The sequence below is a fragment of the Haliotis cracherodii genome, unplaced genomic scaffold, assembly GCF_022045235.1.
Source record: "Haliotis cracherodii isolate W230 unplaced genomic scaffold, xgHalCrac1.p SCAF_32, whole genome shotgun sequence".
Taxonomy (NCBI): Eukaryota; Metazoa; Mollusca; class Gastropoda; order Lepetellida; family Haliotidae; genus Haliotis; species Haliotis cracherodii.
In genome coordinates, this window is record NW_027266289.1 from 3226940 (window position 1) to 3240468 (window position 13529).

At 44.4% G+C, this 13529-nt stretch overlaps 2 protein-coding genes across 2 annotated transcripts in view; both read right to left on the reverse strand.

The window, feature by feature from the left end:
- LOC139477290 (neogenin-like) overlaps positions 1 to 1674 on the reverse strand; it is a 36736-nt gene extending 35062 nt beyond the window's left edge. The window contains exon 1 of the mRNA XM_071259844.1: positions 1519 to 1674. Within this exon, the coding sequence (XP_071115945.1) occupies positions 1519 to 1594 (76 nt within the window). The 5' untranslated portion in view covers positions 1595 to 1674. The remainder of the gene's footprint in view (positions 1 to 1518) is intronic.
- Positions 1675 to 2066: 392 nt separating this feature from the next.
- LOC139477276 (neogenin-like) lies at positions 2067 to 12104 on the reverse strand. Its single transcript, XM_071259823.1, has 7 exons — positions 11681 to 12104; positions 7927 to 8232; positions 4689 to 5017; positions 3720 to 3870; positions 2998 to 3162; positions 2276 to 2494; positions 2067 to 2149 (listed from the first exon to the last, which is right to left on the reverse strand). Exons 1-7 carry the CDS (start codon positions 11763 to 11765, stop codon positions 2067 to 2069), a joined length of 1338 nt encoding a protein of 445 aa, XP_071115924.1. The 5' UTR covers positions 11766 to 12104.
- Between the last annotated feature and the right edge of the window lie 1425 nt (positions 12105 to 13529).

The window sequence follows — 13529 nt, forward strand, 5'->3', positions numbered from 1 at the left end:
AAGAAGTTGTGACGTAATCTATTATATACTCCAGTGTGAAAGGCTGAGTTTTCTGAGGTGGAGAAAAGTGATATTTTCATTGCAGTTAACACGACACTCGATATGAGACTGTAGGGAACATAACACTTGATATTCCACATAACACTTTGACGGAACTATTGTCTTACATCCGGGTTAGAATAGGTCTTCAGCAACCCATGCTTGCCGTAAAAGGCGACTATGCTAATCGTAAAAGGTGACTAACGGGATCGGGTGGTCAGGCTCGCTGACTTGGTTGATGCATGTCATCGATCCCAATTGCGTGGATTGATGCTCATGATATCAATCACAGGATTGTCTGGTCCAGACTCGATTATTTACAGACCGCCGTCATATAGCTGGAATATTGTTGAGTGCGGCGTTAAACAACAAACCAACCAACCAACCAACAAGAGTTACCTCCCCGCAAATTATCTCCCCTTTCTTGTAAGCGTCTAGCCCGTACACAAACCGTTGTCCGTTTATTCACCTTAGTTCCACATTGACAAGGCAAAACAATGACAGATGGTCATTTATGGAGTTAATATCGCTTCTTGCCGTTTGTTATTCTCTTGAAAATGTTTCGTTATCAACACCAAATGTATCATTTAACTCGTCAATAGCGTCTCTTCGTTTCGCAAAGGGCAATTTTGGTAACTTGTCCAGCGTGTATTCTTTCGCTTTCAACTCGTGACGGGGAAAAAGGAGATGTTTTCAGTCGTGACAATGCTTCTCGTAAAAATATCTCCTCCATGTGATGTATGGTGTTACCTGCCACTGACGCGTGACGTATTGTATCGACTAGTGACGATGTGACGTATTGTATCGACCAGTGACGATGTGACGTATTGTATCGGCCAGTGACGATGTGACGTATTTTATCGACCAGTGACGTGTGACGCATTGTATCGACCAGTGACGTATGACGTATTGTATCGGCCAGTGACGTGTGATTATATCGACCAGTGACGTTGTGACGTATTGTATCGACCAGTGACGTTGTGACGTATTGTATCGACCAGTGACGTGTGACGCATTGTATCGACCAGTGACGATGTGACGTATTATATCGACCAGTGACGATGTGAAGCGTTGTATCGACCAGTGACGTGTGACGTATTATATCGACCAGTGACGTGTGACGTATTATATCGACCAGTGACGATGTGACGTATTGTATCGACCAGTGACATGTGACGTATTGTATCGACCAGTGAAGATGTGACGTATTGTATCGACCAGTGACGTGTGACGTATTGTATCGACCAGTGACGTGTGACGTGTGACGTATTTTATCGACCAGTGATGTGTGACGTACTGTATCGACCAGTGACGTGCGACGTATTATATTACTGGTAATGACGATGTGACGTATTGCTTTATCGGCCAGTAACGTGATGTTTCATATTAGCAGCCTGGACGTTGTGACATATTCTGATAAGCGACAGTGACTTAATGACATTATGGCGTATGAAATGACGTTTTGACTTGCTGTTATACCCGCCGGAGACGTGGAGACGTAGACCATTGATGACTGGTTGCTGGAGCCCCGGATGTTGAAGGAGGTGATGTTCATGGCGTACTCTGTACCGGGGTCCAGCCACTCCACAACAGTCTCTGTGTTAGTCCCTGTAACTATATCACGCTTAAGCTGATTGGCTGAAACACAACAGTCTCAGTGTTAGCCCATGTAACTATGTCAAGCTTAAGCTGATTGGCTGAAACACAACAGTCTCTGTGTTCGTCCCTGTAACTATGTCAAGCTTAAGCTGATTGGCTGAAACACAACAGTCTCTGTGTTCGTCCCTGTAACTATGTCACGCTTAAGCTGATTGGCTGAAACACAACAGTCTCTGTCTTAGTCCCTGTAACTATATCACGCTTAAGCTGATTGGCTGAAACACAACAGTCTCCGTGTTAGTCCCTGTATCTATGTCAAGCTTAAGCTGATTGGCTGAAACACAACAGTCTCAGTGTTAGTCCATGTAACTATGTCACGCTTAAGCTGATTGGCTGAAACACAACAGTCTCTGTGTTAGTCCCTGTAACTATGTCACGCTTAAGCTGATTGGCTGAAACACAACAGTCTCTGTGTCAGTCCCTGTAACTATGTCACGCTTAAGCTGATTGGCTGAAACACAACAGTCTCTCTGTTAAGTGCCGATGACTTTTCATAGAACCATCTTATGATTAAAGACGTGTCTGTCGTTGAGTGTGACCTACTTCGCAAAAAACAATTGTCTGTTTATAGTCCTACCTGCCATGTCGTGGACCAGGATCCTGTAGGCCACCAAGGGACAGCACTGGAGAACACCTGGGGCTCTCCACCTCAGCCCCACGCTCGTGCTGGACACGTTAAACACGTGCAGATTCTCCGGGATACCTGGGAACTCCGACTCAACTGTTTCCATGGAAATCATTTCTGTTGTGGAGGGCGTTACGGCACCAGCTCGATTTTTGAAACCCTTTCTTTTGCCTAAAGAGAGACAAGATGCATAAGGTGAGGTGAGGTGAAATGGTGTTTAACGTCGCGTCCAAGATTATTGCACGTATATAGAAACGTGCATGTACGTGTGTGTGTTTGTGTGGCTGCTTGTACTAGTCCGGACTGATGCCGATTTATAGTGCTAGCTCACTGAGATACCATGCAGCAGTTTAACATGAATACCCCACTCAGACACAGTATACTGACTCCGAGCCGACCAGTCCTTGTTTTAGCCCCTTAATGCCGAGCGCCAAACAGGGTAACAACAAGTACCATCTTTTAACGTCTTTTGGTATGACGCGGTCGGGGATCGAACCCCGGACCTTCCGCTTTCCGGGCGGACGCTCTACCACTAGACCACGGAGTTCTAAGATGCATATGGAAAAAACTGGGCATTGAACATCCTCCACACTGATCACTACACTGAGCCATCCTCTACACAAGGTGACTATGGGTTACATCACTGTCTACAGGTCTCTTTGTTATGGGTTTACCTTTCCTGGATTTCCGGTCCCCCCTGCCACGCCCCTGTGGAGCCTCCCCGGTCTCCCTGCCAGGCCCCCACCGTGTGTCCACGCTCTCCCACTTGCTGTATGGCCCCGTGCCGTTCACCGTCCTCGCTGCCAGGCGGACCCGGTACGTGGAGTTCTCCTCTAAATCTACAAAACAGACAGAAATATTTCCGTGGATTCCAGAATGTAGCGTGGACACTGAGCTGGGACGTCACCACTGACCACTCGTGGATACACAACTAGGACGTCACCACTGGCCACACGTGGATACACAACTAGGACGTCACCACTGACCACTAGTATATACACAACTAGGACGTCACCACTGACCACACGTGGATACTCAGCTAGGACGTCACCACTGACCACACGTGGATACACAACTGGGACGTCACCACTAATCACACGTGGATACTCAGCTGGGACGTCACCACTGACCACACGTGGATAATCAGCTTGGACGTCACCACTGACCACACGTGGATAATCAGCTTGGACGTCACCAATAATCTACAAGGAGGTAATGTCCACAGGCTTAATGAACTATGTACAATTCCTTATCCCCTTTCTTGTTGGGCTCCCCGAGAGGGTTTCCGAAGATGGAAGGGCTTTTTGGTACCTGCCGATGTATTTTAAGCGTTTGCCGATGTCATCAATGACCCATGGGTATATACTGCCGCGATTGTGATGACGTCATAACTTACCTGTAAGGATGTACTCCAGGGGTTTCCGTGACGCCATCACTGTACAGATGTCACCACGACGACTGCCACGACGCTTGTATTGGATCTTGTACTGAGTTATCTTCCCATGACGCTTACTGGCAGGAGGAGGGTTCCATGACAACCGAACCAGCTGCAACGTTAAACACTAATAACTCTTCAAGGTACGCGGCCCCTGAACGTGCATTTTAAATGTTTATCAAAGTCCTGAACGTGTATCTATAATTATACACTGTATACCAAAGCGCATGAAAGTACGTGACCCTCATGATCTGAACATGTGCTTAATGACGTATGAAAGTACGTGACCGTCAAGACCTGAACATGTGCTTAATGACGTATGAAAGTACGTGACCGTCAAGACCTGAACATGTGCTTAATGACGTATGAAAGTACGTGACCCTCATGACCTGAACATGTGCTTAATGACGTATGAAAGTACGTGACCCTCATGACCTTAACATGTGCTTAATGACGTGTGAAAGTACGTGACCCTCATGACCTGAACATGTGCTTAATGACGTATGAAAGTACGTGACCCTCAAGACCTGAACATGTGCTTAATGACGTATGAAAGTACGTGACCCTCAAGACCTGAACATGTGCTTAATGACGTATGAAAGTACGTGACCCTCAAGACCTGAACATGTGCTTAATGACGTATGAAAGAACGTGACCCTCAAGACCTGAACATGTACTTAATGACGTATGAAAGTACGTGACCCTCAAGACCTGAACATGTGTTTTAATGTACTGTAAATCTTGAAATTAATGTGTTTCCAAATTAATACGACTGCTGACCCCAGCCATAAATACGACTTAACATCAATGCGTCTCCCCCACCACATAAATGCGAAGTTTAATCTATGCGAACAAATCCCACTCACTTTTTTTGCATTTAATTCACGCTTGCGTTAATTTCAAAATTTACAGCATATGAATGTACGTCACCCTTGGCCCTTGGACATGTAACTCCAGGTTCCGAGGCGGTTTACTTGGTCTGTCAGTGTAGGTTGCCGTAGAGACTGTTGCTGTGGAGACAACGTTGTCGCCATTTGCCATGGATGCCAGTCTAAAGTTGTACCTTCTGCCGGGTATCAAGTTATCAAACAAGTGTGACCTTGACTCCGCAGTGACCTTAATGGTATTAGCCTCTTTGTCTTCCTCGGACCAAAATACAGTGTAGTCCAGTGACCTATTTACATGTTTCCTTGGTAACGTCCACGCCACAATTATTGAGGTTGAGGTCAAGGTCGTCGCCTCGATTTGAACAAACGTGTCTGGTCAGTTGAAAAAAAAGAAAGAAAGAATGAATACATGAAAGCACGGAATAGCAGTGTTTATCTACACTCTTCAAAAACAGGTGAGGTGAGGTGAAATGGAGTTTAACGTCGCGTCCAAGATTATTGCACTTATATAGTGACGTGCATGTTACGTGTGTGTGTTTGTGTGGCTGCTTGTACTAGTCCGGACTGATGCCAATTTATAGTGATAGCTCACTGAGATACCATGCCGCAGTTTAACATGAATACCCCACTCAGACACAGTATACTGACTCCGAGCCGACCAGTCCTTGTTTTAGCCCCTTAATGCCAGACAGGGTAACAACAAGTACCATCTTTTAACGTCTTTTGGTATGACGCGGCCGGGGATCAAATCCAGGACCTTCCACTCTCCGGGTGGACGCTCTACCACTAGACCACGGAGGCGGTCTTTTTTAAAAACAGAAACGAACAGGTAGTATGTAGTTCAATGAACCTGACTACACAAAAAATCCGGTATATAAATTGGATATATGCTATTGGAAAATTTTGGTGGCCTGATACTCGACAAACGCAGCTATTGTCGATTTGCAATGTCTGAAACGGCATTGTTTTGGCATTTGTTCAAAAACACAAAGCAGGAAAACAGTAAAGCAAAATGCACGTGCAAGTTAAGGCATTCGTAACTCGTGGTAATGGCTTTAAAAAGGCAAGCATAAGCCAATAATTTGTCATTCAATTGCCAACATTTTTCAGGTTCGAAAATGCCGAGACTCGCTGCCGATCGGAACATCGCCATAGGACGTATCCAAAGAGGGGAATCGCAGTCTTCTGTCGCACGCCACTTCAACGTCCACCACAGCACCATTTGCCGCCTTTGTGACCGATACACGCATTTCAATCCCACTGCAGACCGTCCGAGAACCGTCCGACCAAGAGTTACCGCCCTTGCACAGGATCGCTACATTTGACTGTCCCACCTACGTCATTGCAATGCCACAGCTACGGAGACTGCAGGACGCATCCCTGGTTTGAGGAGGATATCGGACCAGACTGTCAGGAACCATCTTTTCCAGGCTGGAATCCGTCCCAGAAGACCAGTTATCGTCCCAATTTTGCAACAGATTCATCGACAGCGACGCTTGCGTTGGTGCCATACCTTACAGCCTTGGAATTTGAGAAACTTGGGACGAGTGTGGTTTAACCATGAATCACGATTTCTTCTTCACCGGCGAGATGGAAGACAACGTGTTTATCGTCGTCGAAATGAGCGTTTTGCCCTACATTGTGTAAGTGAATTGGACAAACTGGGTGGCGATAGTGTCATTGTGTGGGAGGCCATATCCTACACCACGAGATCGGACTTGGTTGTGGTTCAGGGAGGGTTGCAGCAAATCGCTACATGAATCAAATTCTCACCTCCTAACAATCATTGTCCGACAGAAGGAGTTGTTTCAACAGGACAACGCTCCACCACACACAGCTAGTGTCACGGTAGACTTCCTTCATGATGCTAACATCAGTGTCTTGCCCTGACCGTCGAGATCTCCAGATCTCAACCCAATCGAACACCTCTTGGATGAATTCGATCGACGTGTAGGTCAACGTCAGAACACGCTGCAGACACTCCCCCAACTGGCCAACGCGCCAACGCGAGTTCAGCGCAAACTTGTGGCCTTATATGACATGAAAATGGATAGTGTTCAATGCCTTTGTACAACGACAACATGTGACTATCGAGCTCCAAAATGTCAAATTTGTATCTATGATATTAAATTAAATATATCGACTTTATCGACTACATTTATTAAAAAAAATATCTCTGTGCGTTTCTGTTTTTAAAGAGTGTATGTATAACAATGTGAATCTAGTGTGGAAAAGTCGTATTGAATATATCAGTGTGTAGACATATAGCGTTGAAGGTATCAGTGTCTACAGATGTCGTGTTGAATGTATCAGCGTGTAGACATATAGCGTTGAATGTATCAGTGTCTAGAGATGTCTTGTTGAATGGGTCAGTGTGTTGACAAGCCGTGTTGAATGTATCAGTGTGTAGACAAGTCGTGTTGAATGTATCAGTGTCTAGAGATGTCGTGTTGAATGTATCAGTGTGTAGACAAGTCGTGTTGAATGTATCAGTGTGTAGACAAGTCGTGTTGAATGTATCAGTGTGTAGACAAGTCGTGTTGAATGTATCAGTGTGTAGACAAGTCGTGTTGAATGTATCAGTGTGTAGACAAGTCGTGTTGAATGTATCAGTGTGTGGACAAGTCGTGTTGAATGTATCAGTGTCTAGAGATGTCTTGTTGAATGTATCAGCGTGTAGACAAGTCGTGTTGAATGTATCAGTGTGTAGACAAGTCGTGTTGAATGTATCAGTGTGTAGACAAGTCGTGTTGAATGTATCAGTGTGTAGACAAGTCGTGTTGAATGTATCAGTGTGTAGACAAGTCGTGTTGAATGTATCAGTGTGTAGACAATTCGTGTTGAATGTATCAGTGTCTAGAGATGTCGTGTTGAATGTATCAGTGTGTAGACAAGTCGTGTTGAATGTATCAGTGTGTAGACAAGTCGTGTTGAATGTATCAAGGTGTAGACAAGTCGTGTTGAATGTATCAGTGTGTAGACAAGTCGTGTTGAATGTATCATCGTGTAGACAAGTCGTGTTGAATATATCAGTGTGTAGACAGACCTTGTTTAAAGTATTAGTGTGTAGACAAGTCGTGCTGAGTTGTCTTGTTGAATGTGACAGTGTCTAGATTTGTCTTGTTGAATGTATTATTGTGCAGATATGACTTTTTGTAAATTTATTCTAGTGTAGATAAGTAGTGACGAAACATCATTTCAGATTTCTCTACATGATTGTGCGATAACACTGGACATATTAAGTTACCATGGCAACACGGAAATACTTCCATTCACCTTACCAAGAGGATAGGTCCGGTTCACGGCGGTCTCACTCCAAACACTTGACTCTTGACCTTTGACTGCCTTCACCCTGAACACATAAGTAGTATTTGACTGAAGATTGGAAATGACCGTCCGCGTGGCCTTGACCCCAGTGGCCAGAAGCCGGTGTCCCCGCTGCTGATGGATGTGGTATTTGACGTTGTAATGACGTCCGTCCAGCAGCTGAGTCTCCCCCAGCCCCGGGTCATGCCACCTGACAACGATGTCACTAGGGGAGACAACTGCTGTGGAGATAATCTCCGGCTCAGGGAGTTTAATGGAACCTGGAACATATATAAATATACTACTCAAAAGAAGTTAAGCATCACCTGATTCTTTCATGTTGGTAATGTTAATCTGTCATGGCATGAGAGATTAACTATTGTAATATGAAAGAATCAGGTGATCCTTAACTTCTTTTGAGTAGTATATATGAATCGTCTTCTTCTGTCTTCAACACATTAATAACACACAGTTCACCTCACAAACGTTCCGACATTTCAGTATGTTCGCAACTAGAAATTGGACCTAAATGGACAGAATGTGCAAAATATTTAGAAATATCACAACATACACCAGTCCTCTCATCGCCTTTTCTGCAATACAAGATGGCTACGTCATGAATCGCAAAGAACAATGAAGGACGAAGCGTGGTTTATTTCACAATAAAACATTGTCGTCCTGGCGTCATGTCTGGAGAATCAAACAATCGCTCGTAACTTAGGACGTTGAATATTACTGGACGTTATTTTTAGAGAGGAGTGTGTACTGAGTGAGTGAGTGAGTGAGTGAGTATGGTCTTACGCCGCTTTTAGCAATATTCCAGCAATATCACGGCGGGGGACACCAGAAATGGGCTTCACACATTGTACCCGTGTCGGGAATGCAACCCGGGTCTTCGGCGAGTGTGTAGTGAGCTGTTCCCCACAGATGAAGCTGGGCAACGCAGATACACCTGAGGGCCGAGCTATAGCATCCCAATTATGACAGTTGTCAGGTGCAGGTAATCGACGTGAGGCTTGTGAGAATATGCTGGAAATACCCACCTGTGCATAAAATGGACTTGTCCGACATTCTCGAGGTCGTATTCTAATGAGGGAGTAATCATTTTTTTTAAATACGGGTAAAAAAATTTAAACTTGTACATGTTATCATCATCCTTAAAGATGCTGTACATAATGTTGATATATTCATATAAGAAATAAACGACTCGTGGTCGTTGTTGATCCTTCGATAAAACACTGTAGGATTTATTCTCCCTGTAGTGTTTTACACCCTGATATCTCCTCACTGCAGGGTAGGTCGGGTAGAATGTGGTTAAAGCGTTTGCTCGTCACGCCGAAGACCCGGGTTCGATTCCTCACATGGGTACAATGTGTGTAGCACATTTCTGGTGTCACCCGCCGTGCTGTTGCTAGAATATTGTGAAAAACGGCATAAAACAGTAATCACTCACCCCTAAGGGCATTGCATCACCTTATTGTTTCTGTCTGTGTGTATGTGTGTATTTGTGTTAGTGGTCAATACTAGTATGTCACTGTTATACCACCCCCAGCCAGATTACTGTTTATTCACCGTCTGTGTGTATGTTTGTTAGTGGTCAATATGTCACTGTTATACCACCCTAAGCGAGATAACTGTTTAGTCACCGTCTGTGTGTAAGTGTGTTAGTGGTCAATATGTCAATGTTATACCCCCCTCAGCCAGATAACTGTTTCTTGACCGTCTGTGTGTATGTGTGTTAGTGGTCAATATGTCACTGTTATACCACCCTCAGCCAGATAACTATTTAGTCACCGTCTGTGCGTTAGTGTGTTAGTTTTCAACACTAATATGTCACTGTTATACTGGCCTCAGCCAGATAACTGTTTTTTGACCGTCTGTGTGTATGTGTGTTAGTGGTCAATACGTCACTGTTATACCACCCTCAGCCAGATAACTGTTTCTTCACCGTCTGTGTGTATGTGTGTTAGTTTTCAACACTAATATGTCACTGTTATACCGGCCTCAGCGAGATAACTGTTTACTCACCGTCTGTGAATGTGTTTTGGTTGTCAACACAAGTATGTCAATGTTATACCACCCTCAGCGAGATAACTGTTTCTTGACCGTCTGTGTGTATGTGTGTTAGTGGTCAATAAGTCAATGTTATACCACCCTCAGCTAGGTAACCCTCTGCTGTTGTTTTCTGTCAGAAAGGTCAATGCCTCGCAGCTACATTCGAACAAAGGCACAGTTTCCCCACATCTTGTGTCCATTACCACAACTTGTTGAAGGTCACCAGGGAAATGTTATGTCATGGTATCACAACATTGGTCACGTGCGTGGCTAAAGTCGATACTTCCGGGTGTTAGCTGTGTTGTGAGCCAGTGTGGGTGCTGAGCTGTGACCCTTGCTATTGTTGCAACAAGCGGCGGGGGAGGGGGAAGGGAGGGGGAACGGGGGAGGGAGACGGAAGGAGGGAGGCGACGAGGGCAGGGGATATATGTAACACATCACGTCTTTAAGATGAATAAAACCAGGTCAGCCGTTTCTTTTTCTTTCGAAAAAACGATTTATGAGGCTTCACTCGCCACGCTTAAACTCACGTGCAGTTAACAACAATATACCCATGTGTTGTTATTTACTCATATACAATGTTTATCTCAACAACACAGTGCTCACAATACGTCCATGTGTTATTTTGTAAAACGCCATGTTTATCTCTACTGACGGTACTGACATCTGACATCATCTACTGACACCTGACACAATCTACTGACAGCTGACACAATCGACAGTATCGACAGCTGACACAATCTACTGACAGTATCGACAGCTGACACAATCGACAGTATCGACAGGTGACACAATCTACTGATAGTATGGACAGGTGACACAATCTACTGATCGTATCGACAGCTGACACAATCTACTGACAGTATGGACAGGTGACACAATCTACTGATCGTATCGACAGGTGACACAATCTACTGACAGTACCGACAGCTGACACAATCGACTGACAGTATCGACAGCTGACACAATCTACTGACAGTATCGACATCTGAGCAATCTACTGACAGTATCGACAGCTGACACAATCTACTGACAGTATCGACAGCTGACACAATCTACTGACAGTAGCGACATCTGAGCAATCTACTGACAGTATCGACAGCTGACACAATCTACTGACAGTATCGACATCTGAGCAATCTACTGACAGTATCGACAGCTGACACAATCTACTGACAGTATCGACAGCTGACACAATCTACTGACAGTATCGACAGATGACACAATCTACTGACAGCATCGACAGCTGACACAATCTACTGACAGTATCGACAGCTGACATTATCTACTGACAGTATCGACAGATGACATTATCTACTGACAGTATCGACAGATGACATTATCTACTGACAGTATCGACAGCTGACATTATCTACTGACAGTATCGACAGATGACACAATCTACTGACAGTATCGACAGCTGACATTATCTACTGACAGTATCGACAGGTGACTCATTCTACTGACAGGTTCGACAGATGACACAATCTACTGACAGGTTCGACAGGTGATACAATCTACTGACAGGTTCGACAGATGACACAATCTACTGACAGGTTCGACAGGTGACACAATCTGCAGACAGGTTCGACAGCTGACACAATCTACTGACAGGTTCGACAGCTGATACAATCTACTGACAGGTTCGACAGGTGGCACTCTATTCCAACTTACCCACTGTTCCAGCCAGGATCTCCACCACACACACTACCATGCCCAGGACCCGTGCGTCAACCTGCCACCCCACCCTGGAATCCATGATGCCTGTCTTCCAAGTCTCCCCGCCAAGTATTCCTGCTCAGTCTCCCCGCCAAGTATTCCTGCTCGGTATCCACGTTCAGTATTCCTGCTCAGAATCCTTCGTCAGATTCCACATTCAGTATTCCTGCTCAGAATCCTTCGTCAGATTCCACATTCAGTATTCCTGCTCAGTACTAGTATTCCTGCCAAGTATTCCTGCTCAGTATCCCTGTCAACTATTCCTGCCAAGTATTCCTGCTCGGTATCCACATTCAGTATTCCTGCTCAGTATCCTTGCTCAGTATTCTTTTCAGTACCCCCGTCCACTACATCCATCTGACGTTGTCCCATGCGTGTGTGCTTGACACGGTCGTCCCACGCGTCAACGGGCCCTCGACTGGCCAAGTGGCTGGTGTTGGCGAGGGGCTAGAACAGTGTGCGGCTGCCCGGGGCAAGGCCGAGGATACTTCAGCTCACAGGGGGGAGCGAAGAAAGAACTGGGACTAGGGGAGCGGAGAGAACTATAAGTGTCCGTCACTACAAACAGCGTGTCTCGTTCTGCTTCTCGTGAGGCGTCTCTTGTACTGGACTGTAGTACTGTCTCTCGTACTGGATTGTTGTACTGTCTCTTGCACTGTCTCTAGTACTGTCTCTAGTATTGTCTCTAGTACTGTCTCTAGTACTGTCTCGTATACTGTCTCGTATACTGTCTCTTGTACTGTCTCTAGTACTGTCTCTAGTATTGTCTCTAGTACTGTCTCTAGTACTGTCTCGTATACTGTCTCGTATACTGTCTCTTGTACTGTCTCTAGTACTGTCTCTAGTATTGTCTCTAGTACTGTCTCTAGCACTGTCTCTAGTACTGTATCTAGTACTGTCTCGTATACTGTCTCGTATACTGTCTCTAGTACTGTTTCTATTACTGTCTCTAGTACTGTTTCTTATACTGTCTCTAGTACTGTCTCTAGTATTGTCTGTAGTACTGTCTCTAGTACTGTCCCTAGTGCTGTCTCTAGTACTGTCTCTTATACTGTCTCTAGTACTGTCTCTAGTATTTTTTCTAGTACTGTCTCTAGTACTGTCTCTAGTATTGTCTCTAGTACTGTCTCTAGTACTGTCTTGTTACAAATTCATACATTTTCTTAGTTTCATAGCATGATAAATGAACATTGATAAATTTCTCATAGTTTCTGTACAATCACAAGTCATTAATTTACAAAATTTGTGACCGTTTGGGTTGCCGTAGAAATAGTTATTTAGATATGTTGCTCTTAAATCTTTATACACTAGACATACACATAAAACGTGATATTCATCTTCAATACAATCAGTTTTACAAATCCTACAAAGTCTGTGTTCTCTTGCAATACCTTCATATCTGCCTGTTTCAATTAATAGATCATGTGAGCCACAACGGAATCGAGAAAGGGCTGTTCTAAACTTATGAAAATTTACACTTAATAGATAAGGTTCTCGTATAATAGAAGTCTTAAATGTAGTGTAGTGATTTGCTTTTCAAGAACTGGACAAAGAACCATGCCATTTTTGGATGTACATATCTTTCAAGGTCTGTGTCAAGCGGGAGAAGAAATGCTGTGGCATATCTACATGTTGCTGTAACCAAATATAACCATATCCACATTCGTACAACATGGTTTTAACTTTTGATGCCCAATTTTGTTTCCCATGGCTGTCGTAGAGAAGCATCATATTATTACATTTTCTAGGGTATCTTGAAGATGGCATATTTAATAAATTGACCCAGTATTTAATAACCTTTAAA

What these genes read in the sequence shown, in the direction of transcription:
- LOC139477276 (XM_071259823.1), bottom strand. Translation starts at nt 11,765, where the DNA reads ATGGATTCCAGGGTGGGGTGGCAGGTTGACGCACGGGTCCTGGGCATG. An exon ending in GATCCTGGCTGGAACAGTGG is followed by an intron (nt 8,233 to 11,680) that starts GTAAGTTGGAAT and finishes TATATGTTCCAG; the next exon opens with GTTCCATTAAACTCCCTGAG. An exon ending in CCTGGTCCACGACATGGCAG is followed by an intron (nt 2,150 to 2,275) that starts GTAGGACTATAA and finishes GTTGTGTTTCAG; the next exon opens with CCAATCAGCTTAAGCGTGAC.